This window comes from Tursiops truncatus, chromosome 4, assembly GCF_011762595.2.
Source record: "Tursiops truncatus isolate mTurTru1 chromosome 4, mTurTru1.mat.Y, whole genome shotgun sequence".
NCBI lineage: Eukaryota > Metazoa > Chordata > Mammalia > Artiodactyla > Delphinidae > Tursiops > Tursiops truncatus.
Window position 1 is genome coordinate 76,908,814 of NC_047037.1, and position 27,854 is coordinate 76,936,667.

The 27,854-nt window shown below is 41.1% G+C and overlaps 1 protein-coding gene across 11 annotated transcripts in view; it reads left to right on the forward strand.

The window, feature by feature from the left end:
• GOLGB1 (golgin B1) overlaps positions 1–27,390 on the forward strand; it is an 87,092-nt gene extending 59,702 nt beyond the window's left edge. For 6 of the 11 annotated variants that reach the window (XM_019922633.3, XM_073804179.1, XM_073804180.1 and 3 more), the window contains 9 exons: positions 670–2,581; positions 8,467–8,645; positions 14,959–15,124; positions 15,326–15,463; positions 20,600–20,755; positions 22,093–22,190; positions 22,647–22,781; positions 24,149–24,254; positions 24,514–27,390. In XM_019922633.3, coding sequence (XP_019778192.2) covers positions 670–2,581; positions 8,467–8,645; positions 14,959–15,124; positions 15,326–15,463; positions 20,600–20,755; positions 22,093–22,190; positions 22,647–22,781; positions 24,149–24,254; positions 24,514–24,648 — 3,025 coding nt within the window. In that variant the 3' untranslated portion in view covers positions 24,649–27,390. Of the gene's footprint in view, positions 1–669; positions 2,582–8,466; positions 8,646–14,958; positions 15,125–15,325; positions 15,464–20,599; positions 20,756–22,092; positions 22,191–22,646; positions 22,784–24,148; positions 24,255–24,513 lie in introns of those variants that run through there. The other 5 variants (XM_019922634.3, XM_073804181.1, XM_019922638.3 and 2 more) reach the window with 3 other exon arrangements.
• The last annotated feature ends 464 nt before the right edge of the window (positions 27,391–27,854 follow it).

Consider the following 27,854-nt stretch of genomic DNA (forward strand, 5'->3'; position numbering starts at 1 on the left):
AACATGAAAAATTTACATCTGCTTCTCTACCCATCTTTCTATTGAGAGATCTCTTAGATTTCTTCCTTTCTTCTCATTTCCATTATCCTTGTCTGCATTTTTACCATAGTACATATTATTGTACTCTCAAATTACTGCCTTAGCCTCTGAAACGATCTCCTCTTTTCTCTTCCTCATATTCCACATAAATTCATACTGCATATGCCTGCTAGAGTTACTTTCTTCAAACTCCAATTTTATTATCACTTTTCAAGCTCAGGAAATAACAGTGTCCCCCACACTTTGTACTCTCATTTTTAGTAGGATCCTTCTGCTCTGAGACAGGTCTCCTCATTGCCTCTCATACCAAGATTATTCCGTTAAGGGGCCAGACAACAGCTTGTCTAGAGCAAAGAACAAAATTGGGGGCACTTTTTAGAGTGTCCAAGGTCATGTCACTAAATTAGCAACATACTTTGGAGTTTATTTTTATACGAATTCTTAGGTGCAATATACCTTTAATACAGAACATTCAGTAGAGCTAATACCTCTTTATTAAAAAGATGAACACCTTCAATTATGAATATTTATTCACTTGTAGATCTGAGTACATGTTTTAGTATGTGTTCCTTAGGCATCAAGTACTTTTCCCTTGAAATCTGTAATTAATGACCTTCTCTCTTTTTCTAGGCTTGAACATGACAAGCAGATTTGGGAGTCCAAAGCTCAGACAGAAGTCCAGCTTCAGCAGAAGATCTGTGATACTCTACAGGGAGAAAACAAAGAACTTTTTTCCCAGCTAGAAGAGACTCAACATCTATACCGTAGTTCTCAGGATGAATTAGCTAAGTTGGAATCAGAAATGAAGATTCTCAGAGACCAGTCAACTGATTTAAATAACTCTTTAGAAAAATATAAGGAAAATAAAGAAAATTTGGAAGGGATCATAAAGCAGCAAGAGGCTGATATCCAAAATTGTAAGTTCAGTTATGAACAGCTAGAGACAGATCTTCAGGCCTCCAGACAACTGACCAGTAGGCTGCATGAAGAAATAAACATGAAAGAGCAGAAGATTATAAGCCTGCTTTCTGCCAAGGAACAGGCAGTCCAAGTAGTTGCTGAACTGCATCAGCAGCATGACAAAGAAATTAAAGAATTGGAAAATCTGCTGTCCCAGGAGGAAGAGGAGAATACTGTTTTAGAAGAAGAGAACAAAAAAGCTGTTGACAAAACCAATCAGCTTATGGAAACACTGAAAAACATGAAAAAGGAGAACATGCAACAGAAGGCTCAGTTGAATTCCTTTGTTAAATCCATGTCTTCTCTCCAGGATGACCGAGACCGTATAGTAGGTGACTACCAACAGCTGGAAGAGCGACATCTCTCTGTGATCTTGGAAAAAGACCAACTCATCCAGGATGCTGCTACTGAGAATAATAAGCTGAAGGAAGAAATTCGATGCTTGAGAAGTCATATGGATGATCTCAATTCTGAGAATGCCAAGCTCAATGCAGAACTGATCCAATATAGAGAAGACCTGAACCAAGTGATATCAAGGAAGGACTGTCAGCAAAAGCAGCTCCTTGAAGCTCAACTTCAGCAGACTAAGGAGGTGAAAAGTGAGTATGCTAAATTAGAAGAAAAGCTCAAGGAGTCTGAGGAAGCAAAGGAGGAGCTGCAGAGGTTCTCTCTTGCCCTACAGGAGGAGAAACGAGGTTTATCTAAAGAGATTGAGAACTTAAAAGTATCTCTATCCCAACTAAAGAAACAATTGACAGCCTTGCAAGAAGAAGGTACTTTAGGAATATTCCAGGCCCAATTAAAAGCAAAAGAAGGAGAGGTAGAGAAGTTAAATACTACCCTTTCTTTGTCTCAGAAGAGAATTACAGAACTGGAAGAGGAATTGGTTCGTGTTCAGAAGGAAGCTGCCAAAAAGGTAGGTGAAATTGAAGATAAACTGAAGAAAGAATTAAAGCATCTTCATCATGATGCAGGGATAATGCGAAATGAAACTGAAACAGCAGAAGAGAGGGTGGCGGAGCTAGCAAGAGATCTGGTAGAGATGGAACAGAAGTTACTCATGGTCACCGAAGAAAATAAAGGTCTCACAGCACAAATCCAGTCTTTTGGAAGGTCAATGAGTTCCCTACAAGATAGTAGAGATCATGCCAATGAGGAAGTTGAGGAACTGAAAAAGAAATATGAGGCCAGTCTGAAGGAGTTGGCACAGCTGAGAGAAGAGCAAGGCCTCTTAAGCAAAGAGAGAGATGTTCTTGTTTCTAAAGCTGCGTTTCCAGTTAACTCCACTGAGGATAACAGCTTGCCCCACCTTGAGAAACTTAACCAACAGCTTCTATCCAAAGATGACCAACTGCTTCACTTGTCCTCACAACTAGAAGACTCTTACAACCAAGTGCAGTCCTTTTCCAAGGCTATGGCCAGTCTACAGAATGAGAGAGATCGCCTGTTGAGTGAACTGGACAAATTCCGCAAGTCAGAGGAAGGGAAGCAGAGGTCTGCAGCCCCACCTTCAACCAGCCCAGATGAAGTACAGAGTTTAAAAAAAGCTATGTCATCACTTCAAAATGACCGAGACCGACTAGTGAGTATCTAGATTTCTCTTTCCAATCTTCTTTTGAGAGTTTTTGAAACTTTCTTTAAATTGATTTTCATTTTTATAGAAAATGATAAAAAAAATTTATTCATATTATCTGGGCATTCTAGGACGATTCAAACCTCTTAGGCTGGGTTTAATACCCTATAGTTTGTTTTTGCCTCTCTTTCCAGCATCCTCTTTTACTGCTTCTCTACTCATCCTCTTCATTTCAGCCAAACTGATTTACTCACCCACAAACTGATCTACTTACCCACGTTATTGTCCTCTGAACCAAAATGTCCTCTCCATTTTCCTTTTTTGGGCACATATTTCCTACTCTTTAAAGGTTGCCCCAGAGCTCAAATCCTCTGGCTACATTTCCAGATCGCTTGATTGTCTATTACCTTCTGTCTGTACTTCCCTAGTGCTTCTCTTTTCCTTTGTCCCATATTGCCTTGATATATATGGGTGTGTGTGTATGTGTGTGTGTGTTTAATTTCTATACCCTTATTTTTTATTTCCACAATTAAATTGTAAACTCTTGGTAAATGTGTCATGTCTTATACTTGTTCATATTTCCCATGGTTTTTAGCAGAAGGGTATTTAATCATATGGTAGATAATCAAAAATTGATGTATATTCTCTATATGTGTTACTGAAAACACTTTTCTCTATTTTGTGAAATTGTCGTGTAGGGAAATTATAGGAACTTTTGAGACTGAGGCTTTTATATCTGCCATGAACAAGTCATAAAGCCTAGGCAGGGTTATAAATCACATGAAGGCCTGACAGTCTGACTCAATGATATTGCATACAGGCTCTGCTACAGCCGCTGAGGCCCTTCTGCATACTTACTGAATGTATTGTTAATTGTCCATCAAATCTTCTTTTCCACATATCTTGTTCTCAGTCTGTCTCATGAGCATTGAAGTTTCTAGTCTCTTAGCCACTGGCTGCATGTACAATAACTTATTTCAATCACTATGAGTTTAAACATTTAGCCTAGGCCAGCGGTTTGTCACCTCTGCCTACACCATGCTTCCTTTCCCTCAGGACCACCCAAGAGATGAGCTAGGTCTGAACGGAGCTTAGGTGACTTTGGTTTTCTTTATGTAATTAGTCAAAGGGAAGTTTCGCAAATGAAGTCCAAGGGTCTAAGTGGCAAGGAGTTAACCCAGGGGATTCTAGGATTCTACTAGGGCATGACAAACAACTCTGAAAACATTCTGGAGTTTTCATATGTGTTCAAACTTCCTTAGGATTTTCCCTACCTAAAGGCTGTAGAGCAAATCTCTAGAGGTGCCTTTTTGTTTGTCTATACTTATTTCAGTCTGAAAATGATTTGAGGTAGCATATAAAGATATGAACAGTTTTTCAAGGTAATATAAGGTGAGGAACTGGGAAGGAAAAGAAAATTAGGATCTGAGAGAAAAAGATTAAACCAGAAGTAAGTTTAGTTTAGGAGTAAACTTATCCCAAAGGGCTATCACAATATCCTATTAGAAAGATGGACCACTAATTTTGCTCTGAGGTCTGGCAGCCATCAGAAGTACGGAATTTTAAAACCTCGTGTATGAATTGCAGTGTCCATATTTTAGGGAAAAGGAAGAAAGTAAAACTACTTGGAACAGATAAGAATAGTTATTCTTTAAGTATTGAGGCCTGTAAGAAATTTCTTCTGTGTTTCCATAGGGAGGTCACTATGAAGTTATGAAACATTCTTTACTTCTCTACAGTAAATATAATAATTGTTTTATAGGATTTTTATTTAGCTGTCCCTTGATGTAAGTGCATAGCAAAAGAATTTTGAGTAATTCACTGAAGTTACCTCTGCAAGTGGCTAAAATGCAGTTCCAGACACACAGCTTTCTGATGATCTGCTCTATTCCAAAGGTAACATTTAGAGTATCTGGACTAGAGGAGTGAGTGGATTGCATAAAGAATATCTGTTTGCTTTAAAACAAAACAAAAATATGTTTTTATTTTAGTTTTGGGTTAAAAGATAAAGCTATACACATATATTTGATGAGTCACTAAATTCTACAATGTTTGATAAGAAAAACAAACAGTAGCATTCCCAACCCTGTTTCTCCTTCTTCTGAGGCAATCTGCTTTCAACCCTTTTAATTTGTTATTTTGGTGTTTCCTCAGTAGCTAAATATCATGTTTATAGTGCATCTTGGCTTTTCATTCTTTGCATTAGCTGTTGACTTTCTTATATGCTAACAGGGTTTAGTTCTCTTTACTCCCTCTTTTTTTTTTTTTTTTGCGGTGTGCGGGCCTCTCACTGTTGTGGCCTCTCCCATTGCGGAGCACAGGCTCTGGACGCGCAGGCTCAGCGGCCTTGGCTCACGGGCCTAACCGCTCCGCAGCATGTGGGATCTTCCCGGACCGGGGCATGAACCCGTGTCCCCTGCATCGGCAGGCAGACTCTTAACCACTGCACCACCAGGCAAGCCCACTCCCTCTGTTTTCACAGTATACACGTACATTTTCAATATACAACCCCTTCCCCATTGTCCTGATGTAATTTAATTTTAATTTTGATTAAATCAATATTCAATGTCTACATTTTTATGACTACAAATGCTATTAGACCTGAGACATGTGTTACTGTTAGTTTCCTCAACACCTTTGTTTTTCCTGGAGTGAATAACTGTGTTTTTGTTGTTGTTGCTTACTTAGTTTTCTTTGTACTTATCAATGTAATTAACGCCAGATTTACTGCCATTTAATCCACATTTTTCAAGATGTTTATTCCTATCTATTTAGTCTTCAGGAAGAAAATTCTCTTGGAATCTCTTTTTTGCTCTTAAATGAATCAGTTGCCCTGTACTCCTAGGACACAGTTTTCATCTTAGAATATCTCCCTCCAGGGCTTCCCTGGTGGCACAGTGGTTGAGAGTCCGCCTGCCGATGCAGGGGACACAGGTTTGTGCCCCGGTCCGGGAAGATCCCACATGCCGCGGAGCGGCTGGGCCTGTGGGCCATGGCCGCTGAGCCTGCGCGTCCGGAGCGGGAGAGGCCACAGCAGTGAGAGGCCCGCGTATGAAAAAAAAAAAAAAAAAAAAGAATATCTCCCTCCATTTCTCTCCTGTGTTAGAGTTCCTGTTTCTTGTATTCCATGTTTTCCTCATCTTGGTTTTGTGCCATGATGTTGTTGGAATAAATCATTCAGCAGCTCTCTAAGTAAAGATACAGGGGAGGTAAATTTATTGAAAATGTCTTATCTCTCACACCTGATTGATAGTTTGGCTGAGTATAGAATTCTAGGCTGAAAATAATTTCCCTTCAAAATTGTGAAGACATTGGTCTGTTCCCTTTTAGCTTACATTGTGGTTCAGGAGTCTAAAGATATTCTGATCCTTGATCCTTTGTGAGATAGTTCTGTCTCTGTCTCTCTCCCTCTCTCCCTCATCTCTTATCTCTTTCTCTCTCTCTGGAAATACAGCTGGACCTTGAACAACATGGCTTTAAAATGCATGGGTTCACTTATACGTAGATTTTTTTTCAGTAGTAAATACTACAGTACTACAGGATCAGTGGGTGGTTGGCTCTGTGGATGCAGAACAGCGGATATATTCAGTAGAAGAACCGCATATATGAAGGGCCAACAATAGTATACATGGATTTTTGACTTCACAGTGGGTGGGTACCCCCACTCCTTCCTTGTTCAAGGGTCAACTGTAAATGGAATCTTTTAGTCTTGTGTGTTCTGACATTTCATGATAATGTATTTTGGTGTGGGTCTATTTTTATCATTCTGTCTAGTCCTTTGAATCTAAGAAGTCATGCTCATCAATTTTGGGCAATTCTTTTGAATTCTATTTTACCATTTTCCCCCATCCTTTTTCTCTATTGCCTGTTTTTCCCTGGAAATCCTGTTGTTTAGGTGTAGGGCCTTCTGGATTGGCTCTATAATTTTCTTACCTTTTTTATTGTTTTTGCTTTACTTTGGGAAGATTTTCTCACGTTCATCATATGAATCCTATATTGAAGTTTTCATTTTTGCTATCATGTTCCTGATTTCTAAAGATTTTTTTTTTCTCATGGATATATATTCTTAATTTATCTCTCCAAGAAGATTGGGGGTAGTTTTATTCTTTGAAATTTTTTCATAATAAGTTTTTCTTTATAATTTTAAAATTTCTACTATAATGTTTCTAATTTCCAATATTCTCTTAAGTCTTTGAGTACATGACATTCTTTCTTCTGCTGATGTCTTCTGAATTACTTTTCTTCTAGTTTCTTTTTATCCCTGCTTAATGTTAGCTGTTCTTCAGGTGAGGGTTAATCCTTGGTTTATTCTTCATGTTTGTGGGCAGAGTCTAAAATGTTTGTGGGTGGGACTTAACCAGCTGTGAGTTTCAGTGCATGGTGATCTTGCTGAGATTTTTGAGGGTAGTCCCCATGTTGATATTTTTAGTTCCTCTTGGGTTGGTCAGATTTTCTAGAGAAGACTTCTCAATTTCCCTTATGGATGGTAAAGGCCTGTGTGCCAGCACTCTTCAAGCTAAGAAGGGGAAAGGCTTCAAGCATTCAGAAAGCACACATTCACTTGATCACCCTTGTTTTGGAGCAGTACCCTTACCTTCTACTGTACCTAGTGTTCCATAGTCCAGAGACACTCTTTTAACTTTTTCTAGAGAATAAAATTCTAGTTGTCTGTCAGAGTAACAAAAAGTGTGGAACTGGGACGGTATTTAGGGATATAGTTGTTCTCAAGCAGTTTTCATCGAATCCTCCTTATTTCAGCTATCACCTCCTCCTCCCTACCCCCATCACCATCTTTTCCAGAGGTACTTGGTGCTGTTAATTCCTGAGCCTTTTCAAGAGTCTGCAGAGTAAATTCTATTGGTTCTTGGCTTTTCCTACTGCCAGCTTAAGACTTGCCTTTCCCAGATCTGTTAAGTCAGTTACCATTTATGCATCTCCTTTTCAGCTTCTAAAATTAATTTTGTTGCTGCTGACTCCTCTCTTGTTCTTCTTGTTTTTTATGCTTATAAAATGATGCCTTTATTGTAGCTTTAGTGATGTTTCCAGAGAGGGTGAAAGAGATGTGTGTTCAAGGCCTCTCTCTTTGCCCAGATGTCCTGACATTATTTCTTACTACCAAGCTTTTAAAGAATATTGGGGATAAAGAGTTAGAAGATATATCTGGAATGTAGATAGGCAGTTTTGCTAATTAAAGGCAAGTTCATCATCATCATCACCACCACTAACTTTTATGTGTGGAGTGCATTAATTTTCTCGTTGAATTCTCATAATCTTTATGAGGAGTACTATAATTACATTCATTTTATAGGTGAAGGAAATTAAGGCTTAGAAGGTGTGTGGAACATGCATAGCATCACACACTATGTGGGCAGGACAGCTGACTCCAAATTCTAACTGCTCTTAACACTTGGGCTGGGCATCAATGCCTTCTTTATAATCAACATCAGCTAAGCTAGAACTAAGATTGATATTCATGTAAGAAAGTTTAGAAGCCTAGCCAGGGCATATGGCTAAATAGAAAGCCAATCTATCTTTACACTTCTTGTTCTAGGGAGTTACCACCCACCAAGAAGCTGTTAAGTCCTTTAAGTCTATCCTATCTCCGAGTTGTAGATCTAGTGTCAACTTAGAATCTCAGGGCCAGTGGGCTGGGGTTGAAGTTGCAGTAGTGGTCAGGCCCTACAGCCTTGATGGCCGCTCCATCAGGAGATTCCCACCAGCCTGGCTGCTTGTATTTCACCATTTTAGGGATTCATGCTGCCATTATGTCAGTGGACTGTTAGGTGCTGGTAGTCAGTTGTGATGTTGACTGACTTAGCAGGGAGGTGCTGCTGACTTACAGCTGAATGAGTGAAATGTGATGAATCACCCTTTTACTTTCCTTTTGGTTAAAGCTGAAGGAATTGAAGAATCTGCAGCAGCAATACTTACAGATTAACCAAGAAATCACTGAGTTACGTCCACTGAAGGCTCAACTTCAGGAGTATCAAGATAAGACAAAAACATTTCAGATTATGCAAGAAGAGCTCAGGCAGGAAAACCTCTCCTGGCAGCATGAGCTGCATCAGCTCAGGTATGGTAATCCCTGCTATTTAACCCTTTTCTTTTAGTTTTTTTTAAATGAAATAATTATAAATTTATGGGAAATTGCAAAAATAGTACAAAGAGCTTTCATGTACCCTTCATCCAGTTTCCCATCACTATAGTACAATTTCAAAACTGGGAAATTGATATTGGTACAATTCAGAGATCTTATGCAGATTTCACACCAATTTGACATTCACTCAAGTATGTATATAGTTCTATGCAACTTTATAATATGTGTGGACTCATGTAACCACCACTACAACAAAGTATACAGCTGCCCTATCATCACAGATGTGTCCTTTGTGCTACTAGTTTATAGTCACACTTTTCCCCTCCCTCCCATCCCCATATCCCTAACTTTTGGCAACCACTAATCTGTTCTCCATTTCTATAATTTTGTCTCATTCTGAGAATTTTTTAAAGTATGCAACCTTTTGAAATTAGCTTTACTCATGCATAATGCCCTTGACATCCGTTAACATCATTGTGTGTATCAATACTTCATTCTTTTTATTGATGAGTAGTATTTCATGGTATGAATGTACTGCTTTAACCATTCACTCATTGAAGGACATGTGTTGTTTCTAACTTTTAGCTCTTATAAATAAAGCTGCTATAAACATTTGTGTATTGGCTTTTATGTGGACAATAAGTTTTAATTTCTCTGAGGTAATTGCCCAGGAGTGCAAATGCTAGGTCATATAATAAGTGGCGTTTAGTTTTTTAAGAAACTGCAAAACTGTATTCCAGAATGACTGTATCATTTTATACTCCTACCAGCAATATATGAGTGGTCCAGTTTCAATATCAAATGCTACATCCTTATCAGCATTTGATATTGTAACTAAATTTTAGTTTTTTACAGGTATGTAATGCTGTTCCACTGTGGTTTTAATTTGCATAATGGCTACTAATGTTGAACATTTTTTTACATGCTTATCTATAGGTCCTTTTTGATGAAATATTTGATCATGTGTTTTGTCTATTTTCTAAGTGGGTTGTTAATTTTTACTGTTGAGTTTTGAGAGTTCTTTATGTATTCCAGATACGGGTTTTTGTTTTTTTCGTTTGCTTTTTTTCTCTCTCTAGTTGTGGCATGCAGGCTCCAGGGCATGTGGGCTCTGTAGTTTGCGGCACACGGGCTCTCTAGTTGAGGTGCGCGAGCTCAGTGGTTGTGGTGGGCAGGCTTAGTTGCCCCACGGCATGTGGGATCTTAGTTCCCTGACCAGGGATCAAACCCGCACCTCCTGCTTTGGGAGGTGGATTCGTTACTGCTGGACCACCAGAGAAGTCCCCAGACACAGGTTTTTTTTGTCAGATACATGGCTTGCAAATATTTTCTTCCAGTCTGCAGTTTATTTTTTTCATCCTTCCATTGAGAAGGTCTTTTTAATTTTGATGAAATCAATTTATTGATTACTTTTCTCTTTATTCAAATTCAGTAATTTTTATTGTCTGTCTTCAAGTTCACTGATAATTTTTCTTTTTCCTTCATCACTTCCAATCTGCTATTGAGTCCATTGAGTTAGCTTTTTATTTTGGCTATTGTAGTTTTCCATTCTAAAATTTCCATTCAGGTCTTTTATCTTGCTGAGGCTTTCTCTGTTTTCATTTATTTCCAGTGTGTTAGTAGTTGCTTGTTGAAGCATTTCTATGATGGCCACTTTAAAATACTTCTAAATTCCATATATATAGTTCCAACATCTCTGTCATCTCGGGTGTTGTAATCTATTGATTTTCTTTTCTCAATCAAGTTGTGATTTCCCTGGTTTTTAGTATGATGAGTGATTTTCAGTTGTAACCTGGATGTTTTGGAGTCCTATAAGTTTTAAAACTCAATCTTACTTAAATCTTTGGTAGGCTTCCACTGACACCATGCCAGCAGGGGAAGGGGAACACTGCCACTTTACTGCTAGAGGAGGGTGAAGTCCAGTGGGCTCCTTACTCAGCCTTCATTGATAACCCCTAGTGGGAGGCAGTGCCCTGATACTGCCAGAGGAAGTCCAGGCTCCCCACTTAGTACTCCACTGAGACTGCAGTTAGCAGGGAGCAGTGCCTCATTACTGTTAGGTGAGAGTAGAAGTCTAAGCTCCACACATGGCTTCCATTGATACCACTCAGGGGTGTGGAGGGCAGCACTTCATTGTTACTGGGCAGTGGTGAAAGTCCAGGCTCCCCACTTAATCTCCACTGACACTGCAGGAGGGTGATTGAGGAGGGGCACCTGTTACCACTGGTTAGTGCCCACAGTTCAAACTTCCCTCTGGCATCTTCTGTTACTACCTCTGCAGGAACAGGGGGGAACATTTTAGTCTGTTATGGGTGGAGGTGGATGTCCAGTCTCCACATGTTGTCTCCAATGACACCGTAGCGAGGGTGAGAGTGAGGGTGGTTAGAGAGAGGCACCTCTTTACCAGAGTGATGGACAGTCCAGTGTACACAGTTGGCCTCTTCTTCTTCTTCTTCTTCTTTTTTTTAATATTTATTTATTTGGCTGCACTGGCTCTTAGTTGCAGCATGAGGGATCTTTATTGCCGCACGTGGAATCTTTAGTTGCAGCATGCAGGATACTTAGTTGCAGCATGCGGGATCTTTTAGTTGTAGCATGCGAGCTCTTAGTTGCAGCATGTGGGATCTAGTTCCCTGACCAGGGATCGAACCCAGGCCCCCTGCATTGGGAGCGCAGAGTCTTAACCACTGGCCCACCAGGGAAGTCCCCACTTGGTCTCTTCTGACACCACCTAGCATGGAGGGTGAGGTGCACCTAGTTACCTCCAGGCAAGAATGACACTAATCTGTTCACTAGGAGTTTGTTAATGGCGGTAGGGAGATACTGTAGTCTTTCCATGGCGTTCTGCTGCAGTTGGGTGGTTATTGTCATTAATGTTTCTGTCTTGCTAGTCCTCCCCTTCCTGGGCCTTTGGCAAAAGACAGCAAACTTTTCTTGGCACTCATTCGTGTTCTAAGTTGTTGGATCCTCCCTCACCCAGTTTGGGATATGTAGAATTCAAAAAGGAAAACCAGTGAAGTCACCACCATGTCATTCCTTAAGTCCTAGAGTCCTGAGCTTCTCTACCTTCTTCTCCATCTTTTCCAGTCGTCTTATGTTTGGTTTTATATATAATTTCCAAGGTTTTTTTATCTATACTTAGTGGGTGGAATAAGGAAAACTGCATCTACTCCATCTTGTCTGGATCTAGAAATCCAAGCCCTTTTCCTTTAAAGATGACTAACAGTGCTATATGTTCTACTAGAGGGAAAAAAATTATGATAGGAACTCATATTTTGGATGGTTTTTTAATTCATTGTTTCAGATTTGATCTGAAAAGTAAAGGTAAAGAATAAGTGTTTAACAGTGTATAAAAACAGGTCCTGTTGTTGCAGCCTCATTGTTGGGACTTTATTACTGTTTAGTGTAAGATGGTGGTACATGCCACCTTAGTAAAATCAAACCCAAAGCTTTCAGAGTTTGATACTAAAAGGGGAATCTCCATGTTGGAAAGTGCTGCTGATCAAGCAGCACCTGCTTTGTCTCACCTGCTGCTACAGGACAAACATAGGCAAGTGAATACAGAGAATATGAGGTGGGATCTAGAGTCCCATCCAGGTTACATTATCTACCATGATGACAGATATCAATATAGTAAAATTATTATTGTAACATCCCTAAGAGAGCTCTTAATGTGTAGATAGAAGAGATTTGTTCCTTCACAGATCCTAGATGCCATGCACTTTACTAACGTGATATTTCAAAATAAACCTTAAGCAAGGTTTATAGAGCAAAATGCTTTTTAGAATTTGGTCATTTAAATTTTATGGAGTGAAATTACGTCCAAAAGATTTTCATATTCAACATCTTTACAGACTTTTTTATAAGTGAAAATATATTAAACTTATTCCATGGAGTTGGCAACTTCCCCAGATAATACAAGAGCACATTTTTTTAATCAAAGGATGATTGCAGAGAAGGTAAAAATACTGAATTTTTGCTCTCTGGGAATACAAATTGCTTCTGTTTCTTCTTTCTGGAATTGAACCCTAGAAGAAAGATGCTCCATTTTAACCTCATCCTTTTTTCCGCCAGGGAATAGCTGCCCTAGCTTATTCTGTTAGAATCTCAATTCACCATCAAGAGATCATCTTCCCTCAGATGCACATTAATGTTGACCACTGAATTTAGGGCCCCCCAAAGGTGATTGGGAGCACATGGGAACATCACCTTGACATCTCCCACATTATCTCCAGATCACCTGGAACTAAAAAAAATATTGTGTCCAGTTGCTAGTGTAAACGGAAGAAGGGCTGCAAGGCTCTAAAGGGTTAGTTTCTGCAGCCACTTGTTCCTCTTTAAACTTCCTCACAGGGCATTCTGAAAGGATACTTTCCTGATAAAGTTGACCCTTAAGGGAAGAGAAAAAGAGGGAGAAAGAAAATGATTTCTGGCCTATTGATTTTTTTCCTCCCTCATTTTCTCCCTTTCCACCTTTCTCTTAGCCTTTCTCTCTTTACCTTCCACATTTGAGAAGTTTTGAAGAAAAGAAAAATTGTGTATCAAGTGGATGTGAGTAAATTATGAGAAGGAAAGGAAGACATTTAACGTCACTTTTAGAAGAAGAAAATGAGGACACAGATTTGATTCACTGACTCTAGGACCAGTTTCTTTAGCCAAATATCTTTAAGATTCCCTGTTTTTTGCTCTTGAAATACTTGGGAGAAATGAGGTTTTCAAACATGAAAAAGCTGGAACATCTCATTCAGACTTCTATGGCACTGGGTTTGGCTTATGAGAAGAGCCTGGATTTATACAGTAACATTTCTCTTCCACTTGTAGCTACTGATTTGCTTATTCTGCTCTGGTTCCTGTGCTCTCTTACTTAAGGGGTAAGTGAGGTATAGCCCGTTTATGGCTGTGTTCTCTTAAGTAATCAGGTTTGTTCCTTAGTGCCTCTTCTCCATTGAGGGTCTCTCCACACCATAACTACTTGTCCATCTTTCTAAACAAAATGGCGGCTTAAAGCTTTATGGAAGAATTGTGATCTTTCTTGTACATTCTCAGTCTTACACTCCTCCTTTCTTATTCTCTCTCATTTTTCACAGACAAATATCGGAGAAAGTGTTTTAGAAAATTTCTGTGCCTTTTCCATATAGTGGCCTTGTAATAAAAATTTATTTTAGTTTCTAAGTTTTAGCTCTGCCTTTTTAAAAAAATCTGACTGTAATCCAAGTCACCTCTTGACATAGCAGGATTATTTCATAATTGGTGTATGTCCTTTAGAAAAGAAAGGACCATTTTACCTTACTTCTAGAGAGAAACAAAAAAGTCAGATGCAATTCAAATAAAATCTTATATTTTTAGGAAAAATTAGAGACATGGGTACTATTCAAAGTAAACAGATGCTGCAGAAATTTGATTACAATCCTAATGGTTTTTTTCAATCATAGTGTAGAAAGAAGTAGAACTAAAGAATATGGCAGAGAGGCAGTTTTTGATAGAACTATGAAAATTAGCTGGGGTCAAATAGAAGCTTCCCTCTTGGTCAAATTCAGGGGATAAATAAATATCAGCAGTTTATATTTGTTGAGTGATTGTGATATGCCAGGCTCTGTGTTTGGTACATGACATAAAGTATCTCATTTAATCCTCACAATAATCCTAAGGAATAGATCATTTATTTCCATTTTACCAGTGAGACTCAGAGAGATTGTTACTTTTACCCAGAGTCTCATGCCTAGTGTATGATAGAGCCAGCATTTGAACCCAGATCCTTCAGACTCTACAGTTGCATTCTCATAACCCTGATAGTATACTGCATCATGGCATCGCCTTTCTGAAGAATTACAGTGGTTTCCCATTGCTTAGAGTAAGTTTTATTTAGCATGGTGTTCAATGCCCCACAGGGTCTGACTTCTTTCCTCTCCACCCTCATTTCCTGCCCTATCCACTCTATACACTACTACAACAATTCCAAAACTCACTATATATATTCATTCTTGTGCCTTTTGTTCTGTTTGCTCCCTGAACCTGGAATGCTTTTCCCTTTATGGAAACCTGCCTGACTCATTGTTCAGGATTCAGACCAAATGCCTGCTTTTCTTCCCCAATCCTGCCAGTTGCAATTCTTTTTTAAGTTCTACTCCATCATCTTGCTGCATAGTTCTGTTTATAACATAAATTTCTCTCTGGTTATGTATTTTCTTTACTACGTCTCTACAGCCCATAATACTGTTTTAAATATGCAATTATTCATCTTTGTCTCACAAGTATATTTTTGCCTGTGACTATTTCATGTGTTTTCTAGGATGGAGAAGAGTTCCTGGGAAATTCATGAGAGGAGGATGAAGGAGCAGTACCTTATGGCTATTGCAGATAAAGATCAGCAGCTCAGCCATCTGCAGAATCTTATGAGGGAACTGAGATCTTCTTCCTCCCCGACTGAGACCCACAAAATGCAGTATCAAAGACAGGTGAGTGATTTCAGCGCTGATTGCTACTCAGAGGTAACCACTACCCAGGAAACATCAGCTTCCTGCAAGCTAAGTGCCCATCTGCCACTATTAGGCAAACCATCTGATGACTTCCTATGAGGTGGGCAGGGTTTCTGGAAGGAAGGATTTAAGCATGAACAATGTTAAGAGAGAATTTCATCAGTGTTTGTATCCTGGCAGGCATCCCCAGAGACACCAGCTTCCCTAGATGGATCACAAAACCTAGTTTATGAGACAGAACGTCTTAGGACTCAGCTCAATGACAGCTTAAAGGAAATTCACCAAAAGGAGTTAAGAATTCAGCAACTGAACAGCAAGGTAGGTGTTTCCTGCTAGGCTGGAGTTCAATTTCTTGTTTCCATGACTAGAATCAAGAAGGTAAGTAGAATCTGGTTAAGCCTGGCTCTAGCTGTATTAGGGGACAGAAGCTTTACCTTTCTCAGAGCCTGGGTTGCTTACCCCAAAGCACTGCACACAGGGCCATTTCCTTTTCCTCACCCTTGGAGAGTCCTTGGGAGCGATTTGGAGAAACCCATTCAGTAAGAATAAAAAAGCCAACTCCTTAAGGGAGCCTTCCTCCCCAACATCATCTCCCCATCTGTATCACTTGTTAGTAATATTGAGTTAACTCCCCACAAATCCTCCAGCAAGTTTCTCTGTATTTCCCAATAGTGTGTAACAGGGAAGTCTCAGGAAAGAGGATTTTCATGTGTGATTAGATAACAGGGACAGAGGTGAGAGATCTGCTCTTCATTTCACTCCATTTGTAAGCTCCCTCATTGTGTATTTAATGTTCCGGAATTAAAGAAGCCAGCTTGCTTTTTCCCAAACCCCAGCCTTGCCACTCTAGACACTCTAGGGAAGCATGCTGAAGTAGAGGACCTCTTTCTATAGGGAAGAGCTGCTTTGCCATATGGTTCCTAGAGCAAAAGCCAAGGTAAGATAAAAAAAGATTATTCTTGGTGCCTTCACATCTCTGTCTTCTCCCCTCATCCATTCTCTGGCTTCGCTTCTTCCTTCATCTGCTTCCCTTCCACCACCCTCTTATGAATTATTATACTCCTGTTGCTCTCTGACTAGTCAAAGTATTCTCTAGTGGCACCTCCTCTAGTTCTGCCTTCTTCAGAGGAAGCCAGCTAGGTAGTGTATGTTAGCACTGGAAGGGATTTAAGTAATCATTGAGACTCTGGAATCCAAAAATTAGCTTTGAGGAGGGCTATAAATATCCAAAAAATATATGCAGAATGGTGTGTGTGTGTGTAAATTTCTCATCACAAGAACTCAGGCATTCACCAAGGGATCTGTGATCCAAAAATGGTAAAGATCAGTAGGCTGTATCACAGATGAGGAAACTAAGGCCTAGAGGTATTAAGTAATTTGCCTGATGTGTTAGGAGAAGGTCAGACTGAGGTAAATATGATAATGTACATGGAAAAGCACAGTGCCTGGTTTATGTAGAAGGTACTTACTAAATGTTGTTAAATTCAACTAATTGACACTGAAGTATCAGAGACTGATAACACTATTAATTTTGGCAGAGAAATTTGCATTTTTTTAAGTAGGTTTGTTGATCAAAATGAATTGGTAAAATTGCAGACCCTTTTTGGGGAGGTTGTCTGGGAGTTTTTAGGGGGGCAGTGGGGAGACTCCAGAGCAGATCCTACCCAGTTCCTCTTCTAGCCTAGTCAGTTATTTCCAGAAAGTTCTGCCCTTCATAGCTCTGTAACACCTCCTCTTTCTAGAAACTATTCAATAGACCCCATCTCAACCTTTGTTATATTTGCCCTCCTGAACATTAGACTGTGAATCACTCTGGGCATTTGTCTTTTCCGGACAGTACTTTAAACTGCAATTCAGGGCTATTAGTAGATGATGAGGTCATTTTCGTGGACAGCAACTGAAACATTTTTCATGTAAATGTTTTACTGAAGTAAAACACCGAAAAGCACACAAATCACAAGTGCATCATGGTATATTTTCTGAAAGTGAAGACACCTGTATAAGCAGCACCCAGATCAAAAATCAGAACATACCAGAACCCCAGGAGTCCCTTGTGTCTTCTATTCACTACCACCACCTTAGAACTATGTATAAATGGATCATATCTTCTCTTTTGTTTGCTTCATTTATTTTGTGAGATTCATCCATGTTGTTATGTGTACTGTGATTTTTCTGTTCTCATGCTGTGTAGTATTTATTACATTGTAGGCATATAACAATTTCTCTATTCTGCTGTTAAAGAACTTTTGGGGTTTTCAGTTTTGAGCTATTACAAATAGTGCATATAGTTTTTTTTTTATAAAACAAGTAAAAGAGATTGAAACTATGTATTATGTAATATGTAATAAAGAATATAATTTGTTTTGAGAAACTTTAGTTTCAGTTACTTATATTTAAATACTGTGTTCTGGGTCATTATCAAAGTTATGTTTTCTTTAACAGCTTTATTGAGATATACTTCACATACCACTTAAAGTATGAGAAACACTGCATTAGATCACTTTCATTCTGGGTGAGAAAGAGTTCTTCCTTTAGAAATCAGCTGTAAGGAGGCATCTCCATCCCTAGGATTGGTTGTTCACTTATTCATCATTCATCAAAAACAAATAACTGTTATCTGCCTTCTATAAGCCTGGCCATACATTAGGTATTGAGGATACACAGTGACCCCTCATGGAGCTAATTGGTGATATTAAAGCCTCACTCTAAATGGGTCCCAGCTAGCTAGGAGGACTGCTTCTTAGGTCCTAGCATGGGATGGTAGTAGATGGGCTGTCAGCATAGAATGTCTCCTCTCCAAGCCACTGCCCTAATTCTTCCCATGGATGCTCAGATTTTATATGTATCTCTGCTAGCATTGTTGGATATTTGTATGTAATGCAAACTTAAAACATGAAACTTAAAACTTAAAAACATGAGGGGAATGATTATTGGTATCCTGTAGTCTCTATTCCCTACTATTCTGTTTTTACAAGTATAGATATGGTGAAATACAGTAGCTTATGAGTTAGAGCAGAGGTCAGCAAACTTTTTCTTAAAGACTCAGTAAATATTTTGGGTTTGTAGGCCATACCATTTCTGTTACAACTACTCAGCTCTGCAGTTGTAGCACGGAAGCAACCACAGATGACACGTAAACAAATGGGGTGGTTATGTTCCAATAAAACCTTATTTACAAAGAAAAGGCAGGAACTTCCCTGGTGGTGCAGTGGTTAAGAATCCGCCTGCCATTGCAGGGGACACGGGTTCGATCCCTGATCTGGGAAGATCCCGCATGCCGCAGCTCAACTAAGCCCATGCACCACAACTACTAAGCCTGTGCTCTAGAGCCTGCGAGCCACAACTACTGAGCCCAAATGCCATGACTACTGAAGCCTGCATGCCCTAGAGCCCTCATGCCGCAACTACTAAGCCCACGCTCCACAACTATGGAAGCCTGTGCACCTAGAGCCCGTGCTCCTCAACAAGAGAAGCCACGACAATGAGAAGCCCTTGCAGTGCAACTAAGAGTAGCTCCTACTCGTCATAACTAGTGAAAGCCCATGCGCAGCAATGAAGACCCAACACAGCCAAAAAAAAAAAAAAAAAAGCAGTAGGCCCTGGCTCATAGTTTGCCAACCCCTAAACCACAGGGATCTACGTCTGTCCTAGACAGAACAGTACAGACATTACAAAAGGTGGTTTGTATGAGAGTGGCTTAAAAGCAGTTAGACTTCTTAAGTTATGGGAATTTTTGCTTCCAGTGAGTTTTACTGGTCTACCCTTTCTCCTCTAGATCTTCCAAGAAAAATGTGTTGGATTTTTTCAACACTGAGTGATTGGCGGGGGGGGTTGTTTTTTCATTTATTTGTTTGGTTTTTCTTGGTATGGTTTGGGCTGCTTACTGTGGCCAGGAAAGTTGACTTTCTTCTATATTAGGAGAGGACCATATTACTCCCTGTCTCAGAACCCAGTAGTTGTCATTGTACCCAGCTACCTTTGTTTTCCGATTAGTATTGCTTCTTAAACATTTATATTCTTTCCTTTACTAACTGTTCCCACCCCTGAAAAACCCTACAACCTACTTAAGTTCCCTTGCTGAATTCTCAGATGGGACACCATCAGAAAGCAGATAGCGCTCCAGACTTGGAATCAAGAACCATACTTGAGTCCTGGCCTGCCATCTTTTAGCCACATAACATTGGACAAGTCACCACTCATCTCTTTTTTGTCATTTGTAAGTGAAGATAGTGGTTCTTCCTCTAACTCTCTCAAATAAGATAATACTTTTGAAAGTGCTTTGTAAACTGAAAATTGCTCTTTAGAGGTAAGGTTATTTGTTGTGTTTTTCATTCTGGCTATGCAAATATTTTTGTTATACCACATGGATTTCTTGTTCTAATTTTCCATATGCATTAAATGTCCTTCCCAGTCAGAGTATCTCTAAAAAACTGTTTGTCCTTTCTCCTGTAAATGTTGATTCAACTTTTTTACACAAACATTAACCCAGAATACTTACAAAAGAGAATACTTGAGAAAAGACTGAATGTGCAGCCAGGTACACCAATTTCCTTTCACATAATGTACGTTATCCAACAAAAAGGTACTTCAGAGAGACATCTCTGTGGTTGTTAATGTATCTGGATGTTAATCATAACTAAAGCTTAAAATTTGACAGCCTGCAAGTGAGGAATTAGAATTATAGTTCCAGGAAAACCGAATTCAAGTCATTGGGTGGAAGCTACAATAGGTAAATTTTTTATTCAGTATGAAAAAGAAAAATATCTGTTTTTGACGTAAAAAATGGCTTGGGCTGCTGGACACATTCAAGGGAAGACAGAATTACTACCTGTTACTCATGCAGTAGAGGAGAGCCCTGACTTGAGTGACTGAAATGCTTCCCCCTGTGAGAGTTGATGCTCCCAATATAGTTTCTTACATACATAGGCATAGTAGGATTTATTCTGTTTCTCCCTCTTACCACCTGTTATCATTTTTACTTTCTCGGTAGCTTGTAACTGTCTACAGCATTGAAGAATCTGCCCAGGAATATTATTGTATGAATTTTTAGGTGATAGCTCTGTCTCCAGCCATATTGAGCTCTGAGGATTATAGTCATTTATTAGTAATCTCAACTTGGACCCAAGCTATTGCCTTTCTCCTTTTACAGGCCTTAGTTAGCCTATCCTGTTAGACTGCTTTTGGGTTTCTGCCTCCTAGTTATTCAGTTAATGTACTAGGCACCATAAGTAAAGTTTTTACCACTCTTCCAGAATTGTTTTCCTTTCTCAGTTGAAAAATTCTGAGTTTTCTCATGTTGGAGGAACACAGTGCTATTTTTGCTATTATTGAAAGAAAGGTCTTGCATAAAAAAATTTGATCCTTAAGACTTAGGACAGTTTGCCTACACACTGCTCGTAGTGAAACTAGTGAAACAGTCCTATGGGCTGGTGCTCATCCTCTCTCCTATTTCAGTTCTCTCAACTGCTGGAAGAGAAAAATACTCTTTCCATTCAGCTCTGTGACACCAGTCAGAGTCTCCGTGAGAACCAGCAGCACTACAGCGACCTTTTCAATCATTGTGCGGTTCTGGAGAAGCAGGTTCAAGAGCTGCAAGCGGTGAGTGAGAAGGTGAGAAGCTGGGAAGAGTGTTGGGAAATTGAGTGCAGATGATAAAGCGTAAAGCACAGCATCGAAGAGGTTGATGTCTTCAGGCTGAGGATTCATTAGGTGTGATGGAGACAGTGAGAGGAGAGGAGAGGAGGAATAAGGTCCAGGAAAAACTAAAGAGTGAATGGTAGGGGCTTCCCTGGTGGCGCAGTGGTTAAGAATGCGCCTGCCAATGCAGAGGACACGGGTTTGAGCCCTGGTCCAGGAAGATCCCACATACTGCGGAACACCTAAGCCCGTGCACCACAGCTACTGAGCCTGTGCTCTGGAGCCCGCAAGCCCCAACCACTGAAGCCTGCGCTCCTAGACCCCGTGCTCCGCAACAAGGGCAGCCACCACAATGAGAAGCCCGTGCACTGCAACGAAGAGTAGCCCCTGCTCGCCACAACTGGAGAAAGCCCGCGTGCAGCAACAAAGACCCAACGCAGTCAAAAATAAATAAATAAATAAATTAGTTTTTAAAAAGAGTGAATGGATTAGAAGGAAAAAGATGAGAGAGGTGGTGAGAGAGAAATCAAAAAGTGAGTGGGAAAAAAAAAAAAAGTGAGTGGGAAACAGTGATGACTGAGGCTTTTGGAAGGCTTTTTGCTTTAAGTAATAAGACAGCTGTAGGAAGATTTGGACCTGAGAAACAAAATAGGCAGAGCTGTTGACAGCAGTGGAGAGGAGAGGTTGTTGAAGTTGGAGGAGACTGAGAGTTAGGGTGGAGGTGAATAGGACATGGAAGGAAGAGGAGGGGTTGGGGAGGAGTTGTTGAATAAGGGAAGGAGCAGAGTAGCTTCTGGAATGTACATGAACCTCCACTAGAAGAAAGCAGATTTCAGTGGTAAGCCTTTAAACTTTTTTTTTTTTTTTTTTGGGGGGGGTACGTGGGTCTCTCACTGCTGTGGCCTCTTCCGTTGCGGAGCACAGGCTCCGGACACGCAGGCTCAGCGGCCATGGCTCACGGGCCCAGCCGCTCCACGGCATGTGGGATCTTCCCGGACCGGGGCACGAACCCGTGTCCCCTGCATCGGCAGGCAGACTCTCAACCACTGCGCCACCAGGGAAGCCCCTTAAGAGGAGAGATTCAAGAATGAGAATCTGAAGGAAAATCTAATAAAGAGTTTTATGTAGGAGATTAATCTATTAGAACAAAAGATTCTCACTTCTAAATCTGTACCTAAAGAGAGTGATAACGGAGGTATTCCTCTCCACATTTCTCTTTCTCTCCAATGCCTAAGTGAGTTCTCAGTTTGCCTAAGCACAGTTTCTTAACTGCTTTCATCACTGAATTACTAAACTTATTCTTCTTCTAGGGACCACTGAATATAGATGTTGCTCCAGGAGCTCCCCAGGAAAAGAATGGAGCTCACAGGAAGGGTGATCCTGAAGAACTGAGGGAGCCACAGCTAAGGTTGGGGAGGAGGTTCTCAACCCCGGAGCGTGTGCTATGTCTGCAGAAATTGGGTGGTCATCGAGTTAGAACAGGAGTCCATTGTATGGATTTACTATGCCTTCTTATCTTACTGGCCTCACAGAATTAATGTGAGGATTAAAAGTGACAATTCTAATAACAAATTGTGTGTGAATAGTTTATACAGCAACCCCGCTGCCCCACACACACCTTACTAATGTTATGGTGTTCAAATGAAAGCTATTCAGTCAGTCCCTAAAATCTCTTAAAGCATTTCCTACAGCTTTAAGAGATTTTCCTACATCTCTTGACAGGTATGCTTTTAAAATATTCTTTGTGTTTGTACAATTTTCTATAAATTTTCATGCTTTATAACCTTATGAAGACTCCGGATCCCTTGTGTCAGCAACTATGTCCTGCATCTAGTGATGCTGTTGTTCTCCTTTTGTCCTGAAGCTTTTCTGAAGCCCAGCAGCAGCTGTGCAACACTAAACAGGAGATGAATGAATTGAGGAAGCTGCTGGAAGAAGAACGTGACCAAAAAGTGGCTGCTGAGGCTGCCCTCTCCATGGCCGAGGAGCAGATCAGGCGGTAAAGGGCTGAGGGACACAGCCTCTGTTCACTTCTGACCCTTTCTGATCATACTCATGTGCATTTCAGTGGCCAGACTTGGGAATAATTAGGATCTAATTCTAATTCTCACTACAGATGGGTGCTGTAGTGAGGGTAGGATCAAGACAAGCCCCGTTAATCCAAGCTCAGCCCCTCCGCAATTCCCTCTTTGGCCCTGATGCAGAATGGAAATTGAGGCAGCTAATCAAGCGCTGCCTCCCAGGCCTGGCGCTGCCGTTGTCGTGTTAGCACCTCATACGCACTCTGCAGTGCTTGTGGAACTCAGCAGACTTGCCATTTAAAAGCAGCTCACCAATACTTATAAACATCTCCTCCTTCCTCACCCTAGCCTGCAGAAGGTGACAGACTGACCTACACGGTACCAGACCATTCTGTCCGCATCAAGGCTGCCCCTGAAAAGCTTATCTTATGGAGGAACAGACACAGAAGGGGTCCTGTTCAGCCAGCCTGGCTCTCATGAGGAGAACAGGCAGGATGGAGCTAGGCTGGGCATGTTCAGTTTCTCTTTCCAGGCTCACAAATCAGATTAAAGTGTTCCTTCTCTCCTGGAGAAAAGTGTGGGCCCTGCCAAGAAAGTCCAGGAGTTTTAGGCTAATGGACATACCTTCACATGGAGGAAACATCAGGAGTAGAGTTCCATCCTCCCCACCACGATTAAAACGTGCATCCCTCTAGGCAAATGCTTGATCAAGTGTGCACTATGTTTACTCAGCCCCTTGATACATTTCTCATTTTTGTGAGAAACCATTGAGTGGATAAAGGCAGCTTCTTCACTAAATGGAGAAGTTCCAGTATTAAATAAATAAGCAAATCAGCAAAAAATGAAGCAGAAAGCAGTAGAGGCTGCCAGTTCAGTTTAATTGTAAGAACCCCACAAAAATCTTTCTTGGATGCTTTTGCCTATTAGCTTTTAATAAATGGAAAAAAAATTAATGAGCTTCTCTGAGTCAGGTATGGTGTAGCAGAGGTTTAGAGACACACCTGGGTTTTGAATTCTAGCTCTACATCTCACTAGCTGTGCCACCGTGGAAAAGTACTTTTACCTCCTTAAGCCTTTGAAGATAATAGCACCAACCTCAAACCTGAGGATTAGATGTATGTAAAGCATGTGATCCAGCATCTGATCCACAGTAGGCAGTCAATTCCTGGTAATTATTACCATCTCTACTGCTGCTGAAAGAAATCTGTCTGCCCTTACACTCCTTGCATGGGGGTGGGGCCGTGGGAGCAGCCCTTGCTGCAAGTCCCTTACCCTGCATCACATGACAAGAAGGCCATCAGCCTCTCATGCCGTGGACCAATGCCTCTTTTTTTTCTCAACACAGGTTGGAGCATGGCGAATGGGACTCTGCCCGGTCTCCTATCATTGGCTCCTGTGGCTCCCAGGAGCAGGCACTATTAATAGATCTTACAAGCAACAGTTGTCGAAGGGTAAGAAGGGAGAAGGATAAAGAGAGGGTACTGTACTCTCAGACAGGGCTGGCTGTGTTGAGGGCAAGGGGTCAAGGAGGAGGAATGTGGGCCTGAGACTGGAAGGATATGGAAGGTTGGAAGAAACTAGTGGAAGCTGCCAAGTCGTTGGCCCCGAGGGGCTTTCTCTCAGGTTACCTCTTTTCTACAGTGGTTGGAGAAGGGAAAGGGACAGATCTCTATAGGGCAAAACTCTCTGACTTTCAAATTTTCCTTTCAGACCCGGAGTGGTGCTGGATGGAAGCGGGTCCTGCGTTCACTCTGTCATTCCCGGACACGGGTGCCACTGCTGGCAGCCATCTACTTTCTGATGGTTCATGTCCTACTTGTTCTATGTTTCACAGGCCATCTATAAACCTAGTTCTCACCTTTTGGATCACTCCCCTCAGAACTTGGAATTCCCTCACCTCTAGCATCAAAACCATCAATTCCAATGGAACAATCTTCCCACTTACAGGTCCTCTCTCCAACTCTCCACAGAAAGTGCCTGCAAAAAGAGGTGGATATGAGCACAGGTTAGAGCTGCAGGGACCAGTGAGTCTGCTTTCTTCTACTGTCCAGGACCTGACTCTTCCGCAAAATCTGAGGAGGCCCCACAGTTGGTTATTGAGCCCAATATTTGTTCAGATTTTGCAGGGCCCTGATCTTTTATGGTCCTATGAAAGATGCTGAGGAATGTCTTTCAGCCAGGAGGACGGTTCCAATAAACCTAATAATCAGAAGTCCAATATCATTTCGATTGATACTTTCTTTGTCTCATGTACCTTATATTTTGTCCTGCTTCAGAGGGAAGGTGAACCTGCCATAAACAATGGCAGGGGGAATGTTCTGGGGAACATTATCTTATAGGATATCTAATTAGGTCTCTGGCAAAATAGAGCCAGAATAGAAGAACTCCCCAGGGGTTTTAGCTGTTGGATCACAGGGGAGGATGGCATCGCTTTCCCTGGCTGTTCAGGCATAAGTGGAGTGAGAGTCATGGTCCTGGACTATAAGGTGAGGATCCCACTACTTATCCCTTCATCACATGTGTACTAAGGTATTAAGTGGCCTGTGCCTTTCCTTTCACTGAAAGGCAAGAGGAACTGGCTATGGACAGTGGGATTCAATTTTTGTCATTTGTGTGTTATCTGAATAAGCCTCGAATGTGGACCCTAAGACAGTACCCTAGGAACCAGTCCTAGGTGAGGCACTGACTCCCAGCCAGGGAGGTCTGACTGCTGTGACAACCACTCCTAGCTGCTTGAAGTACGAAGCTGCTTTGCTGTTGGTGACAGTTATTCCAGTTTCTCATTGCGTCGTCATCTGCCTTCTGCGGTAACAGAGAGCTGAGGAAAATGGAGGGAGATTATAGAGAAGACAAAATATTTAAATCCAAGCCTGAGAATGACAGCCGGGTTTGAATTCCGTTTGTGCCTATTCCCCAGCTCTCCTTTCTCCAACCCTTACCCGTTGGTTATTTTCTCATTTTGCACATGTTCCCTGCCTGCTCTCACCACCCAGAGAGGAGAGAAAACTGGTGGACGGACTGATCCGCTCTAATCCTTTGTTCTGTGGTGGCCAAATCATGGTCACAGCAACCCAGGAACTTTCCTGAACAACTGTAAAATAATAAAATTATTTTCAGAATGAAATACTGTGGTGGCGTGTAAATGCATGTATACACAGGTGCTTACATATATGTGTGTGCATGCTGAGGAGAGGAAGGTACATAGAGGAAGTAGGGATGGAGTAGCCAGGAATTACCATAGGAGTAGAAAGCTCTGCATATCCAGGCTTCATTCTCACTGGCCAGCGTCCGGCTGCTTGCGTCCTTCTAGCCTTAGCTGCTAGACCCCAGGGTGGTGAAGCAGAGTGAGGAAATTCCATCCTAATACTGAACCAAACAAGCTGGGCCTTAGGGCATGAGATTCATGCAGGTTTTTGCCTGGGCCTGGGAGAACTGTCTGGTGCATATTGAAAACATTTTGTCCCTAGGGATCCCTCTGGGTAGGAGTGCGGGAAGGGAAGTCTCATAGGGGAAAAGCAGGATGGGCATTATGATGTGTTTACATCAAGTCACTGCTTGAGAAACGCTAGCTCACTTTCTCAAGGTACAATAAGTAAATTGAACCACGTCTATCTGGCTTTAAGGCCCATGCTTGCTATTGTCTCACTGCCTCTCATCAAGAGTGAACTTGGGGGACTTCCCTGGCAGTCCAGCTGTTAAGACTTGTGTTCCCAATGCAGGGGGCACGGGTTCGATCCCTGGTCAGGGAACTAAGATCCCACATGCCACACGTTGCGGCCAAAAAAAACCACAAAAGAGTGAACTTGGGACATTTGCTAAGGAGAGGTGCACTTGATTGTTTGTTTGTTTGTTTTTGCGGTACGCGGGCCTCTCACTGTTCTGGGCCCTCCCGTTGCGGAGCACAGGCTCCAGACGCGCAGGCTCAGCGGCCATGGCTCACGGACCCAGCCGCTCCGCGGCATGTGGGATCTTCCCGGACCGGGGCACGAACTTGTGTCCCCTGCATTGGCAGGTGGACTCTCAACCACTACGCCACCAGGGAAGCCCTTGATTGTTTTTTAATTTAATTTTATTGAAGTGTAGTTGATTTACAATGTTGTGTTAATTTCTGCTGTACAGCTAAGTGATTCAGTTATACATATTTTTCATATTCTTTTCCATTGTGGTTTATCACGGGATATTGAATATAGTTCTCTGCTATACAGTAGGAACTTTTTGTTTATCCATTCTTTATATAATAGTTTGTATCTTCTAATCCCAAACTCCCATCCCTCTCCCCCCCCACCCCCTTGGCAGCCACAAGTCTGGCCTTTATGTCTGTGAGTCTGTCTCTGTTTCGTAGATAAGTTCATTTGTGTCATATTTTAGATTCCACATATAAGTGATATCATATGGTATTTGGCTTTCTCTTTCTCACTTACTTCACTTAGTATGATAATCTCTGTGTCCATCCATGTTGCTGCAAATGGCATTACTTCATTCTTTTTTATGGCTGAGTAGTATTCGATTGTATGTATGTATCACGTCTTGTTATCCAAGATGGGCTTTCTTGTCATCTATGATTAAATTCTATGATTTCTCTAAACATCTGTATCTGGATGGTGTGTCACAATATCTGGTCTGATCATTTCTATTTTTGACCCAAAATTAGGACTCAAAATGTTCTAAAAGATTTTTTTTCCTTCTACAAATTTACTCTTCCTTAAAATAATTTTGGTGCTGCCATAATAAATAGGTTATGAAGTAGGAGAAATAATCAGTTGATCTCCACGCTAGGCGTAGAATCCTTAGATTTGGAAGTGACTGAAGTCTTACGTTCCTAATGCAGAAATCCCCTCCTCTGTATCTTGGACAGATTTCATCCATTATCTGTTTGAATCCATTGGGGAGCCCACAACTGAGCAAATGAGGTCAGGACTCCATGTCAATCAAGATTAGGAGAGGCTTGGTCAGATACGGTAACAAACACCCCCAAATTCTCAGTAGCTAAAACAGTAATTAGTTTTTAGGATTATTTTTTAGTCAAAGACTCCAAGTCCCTCACACAATGG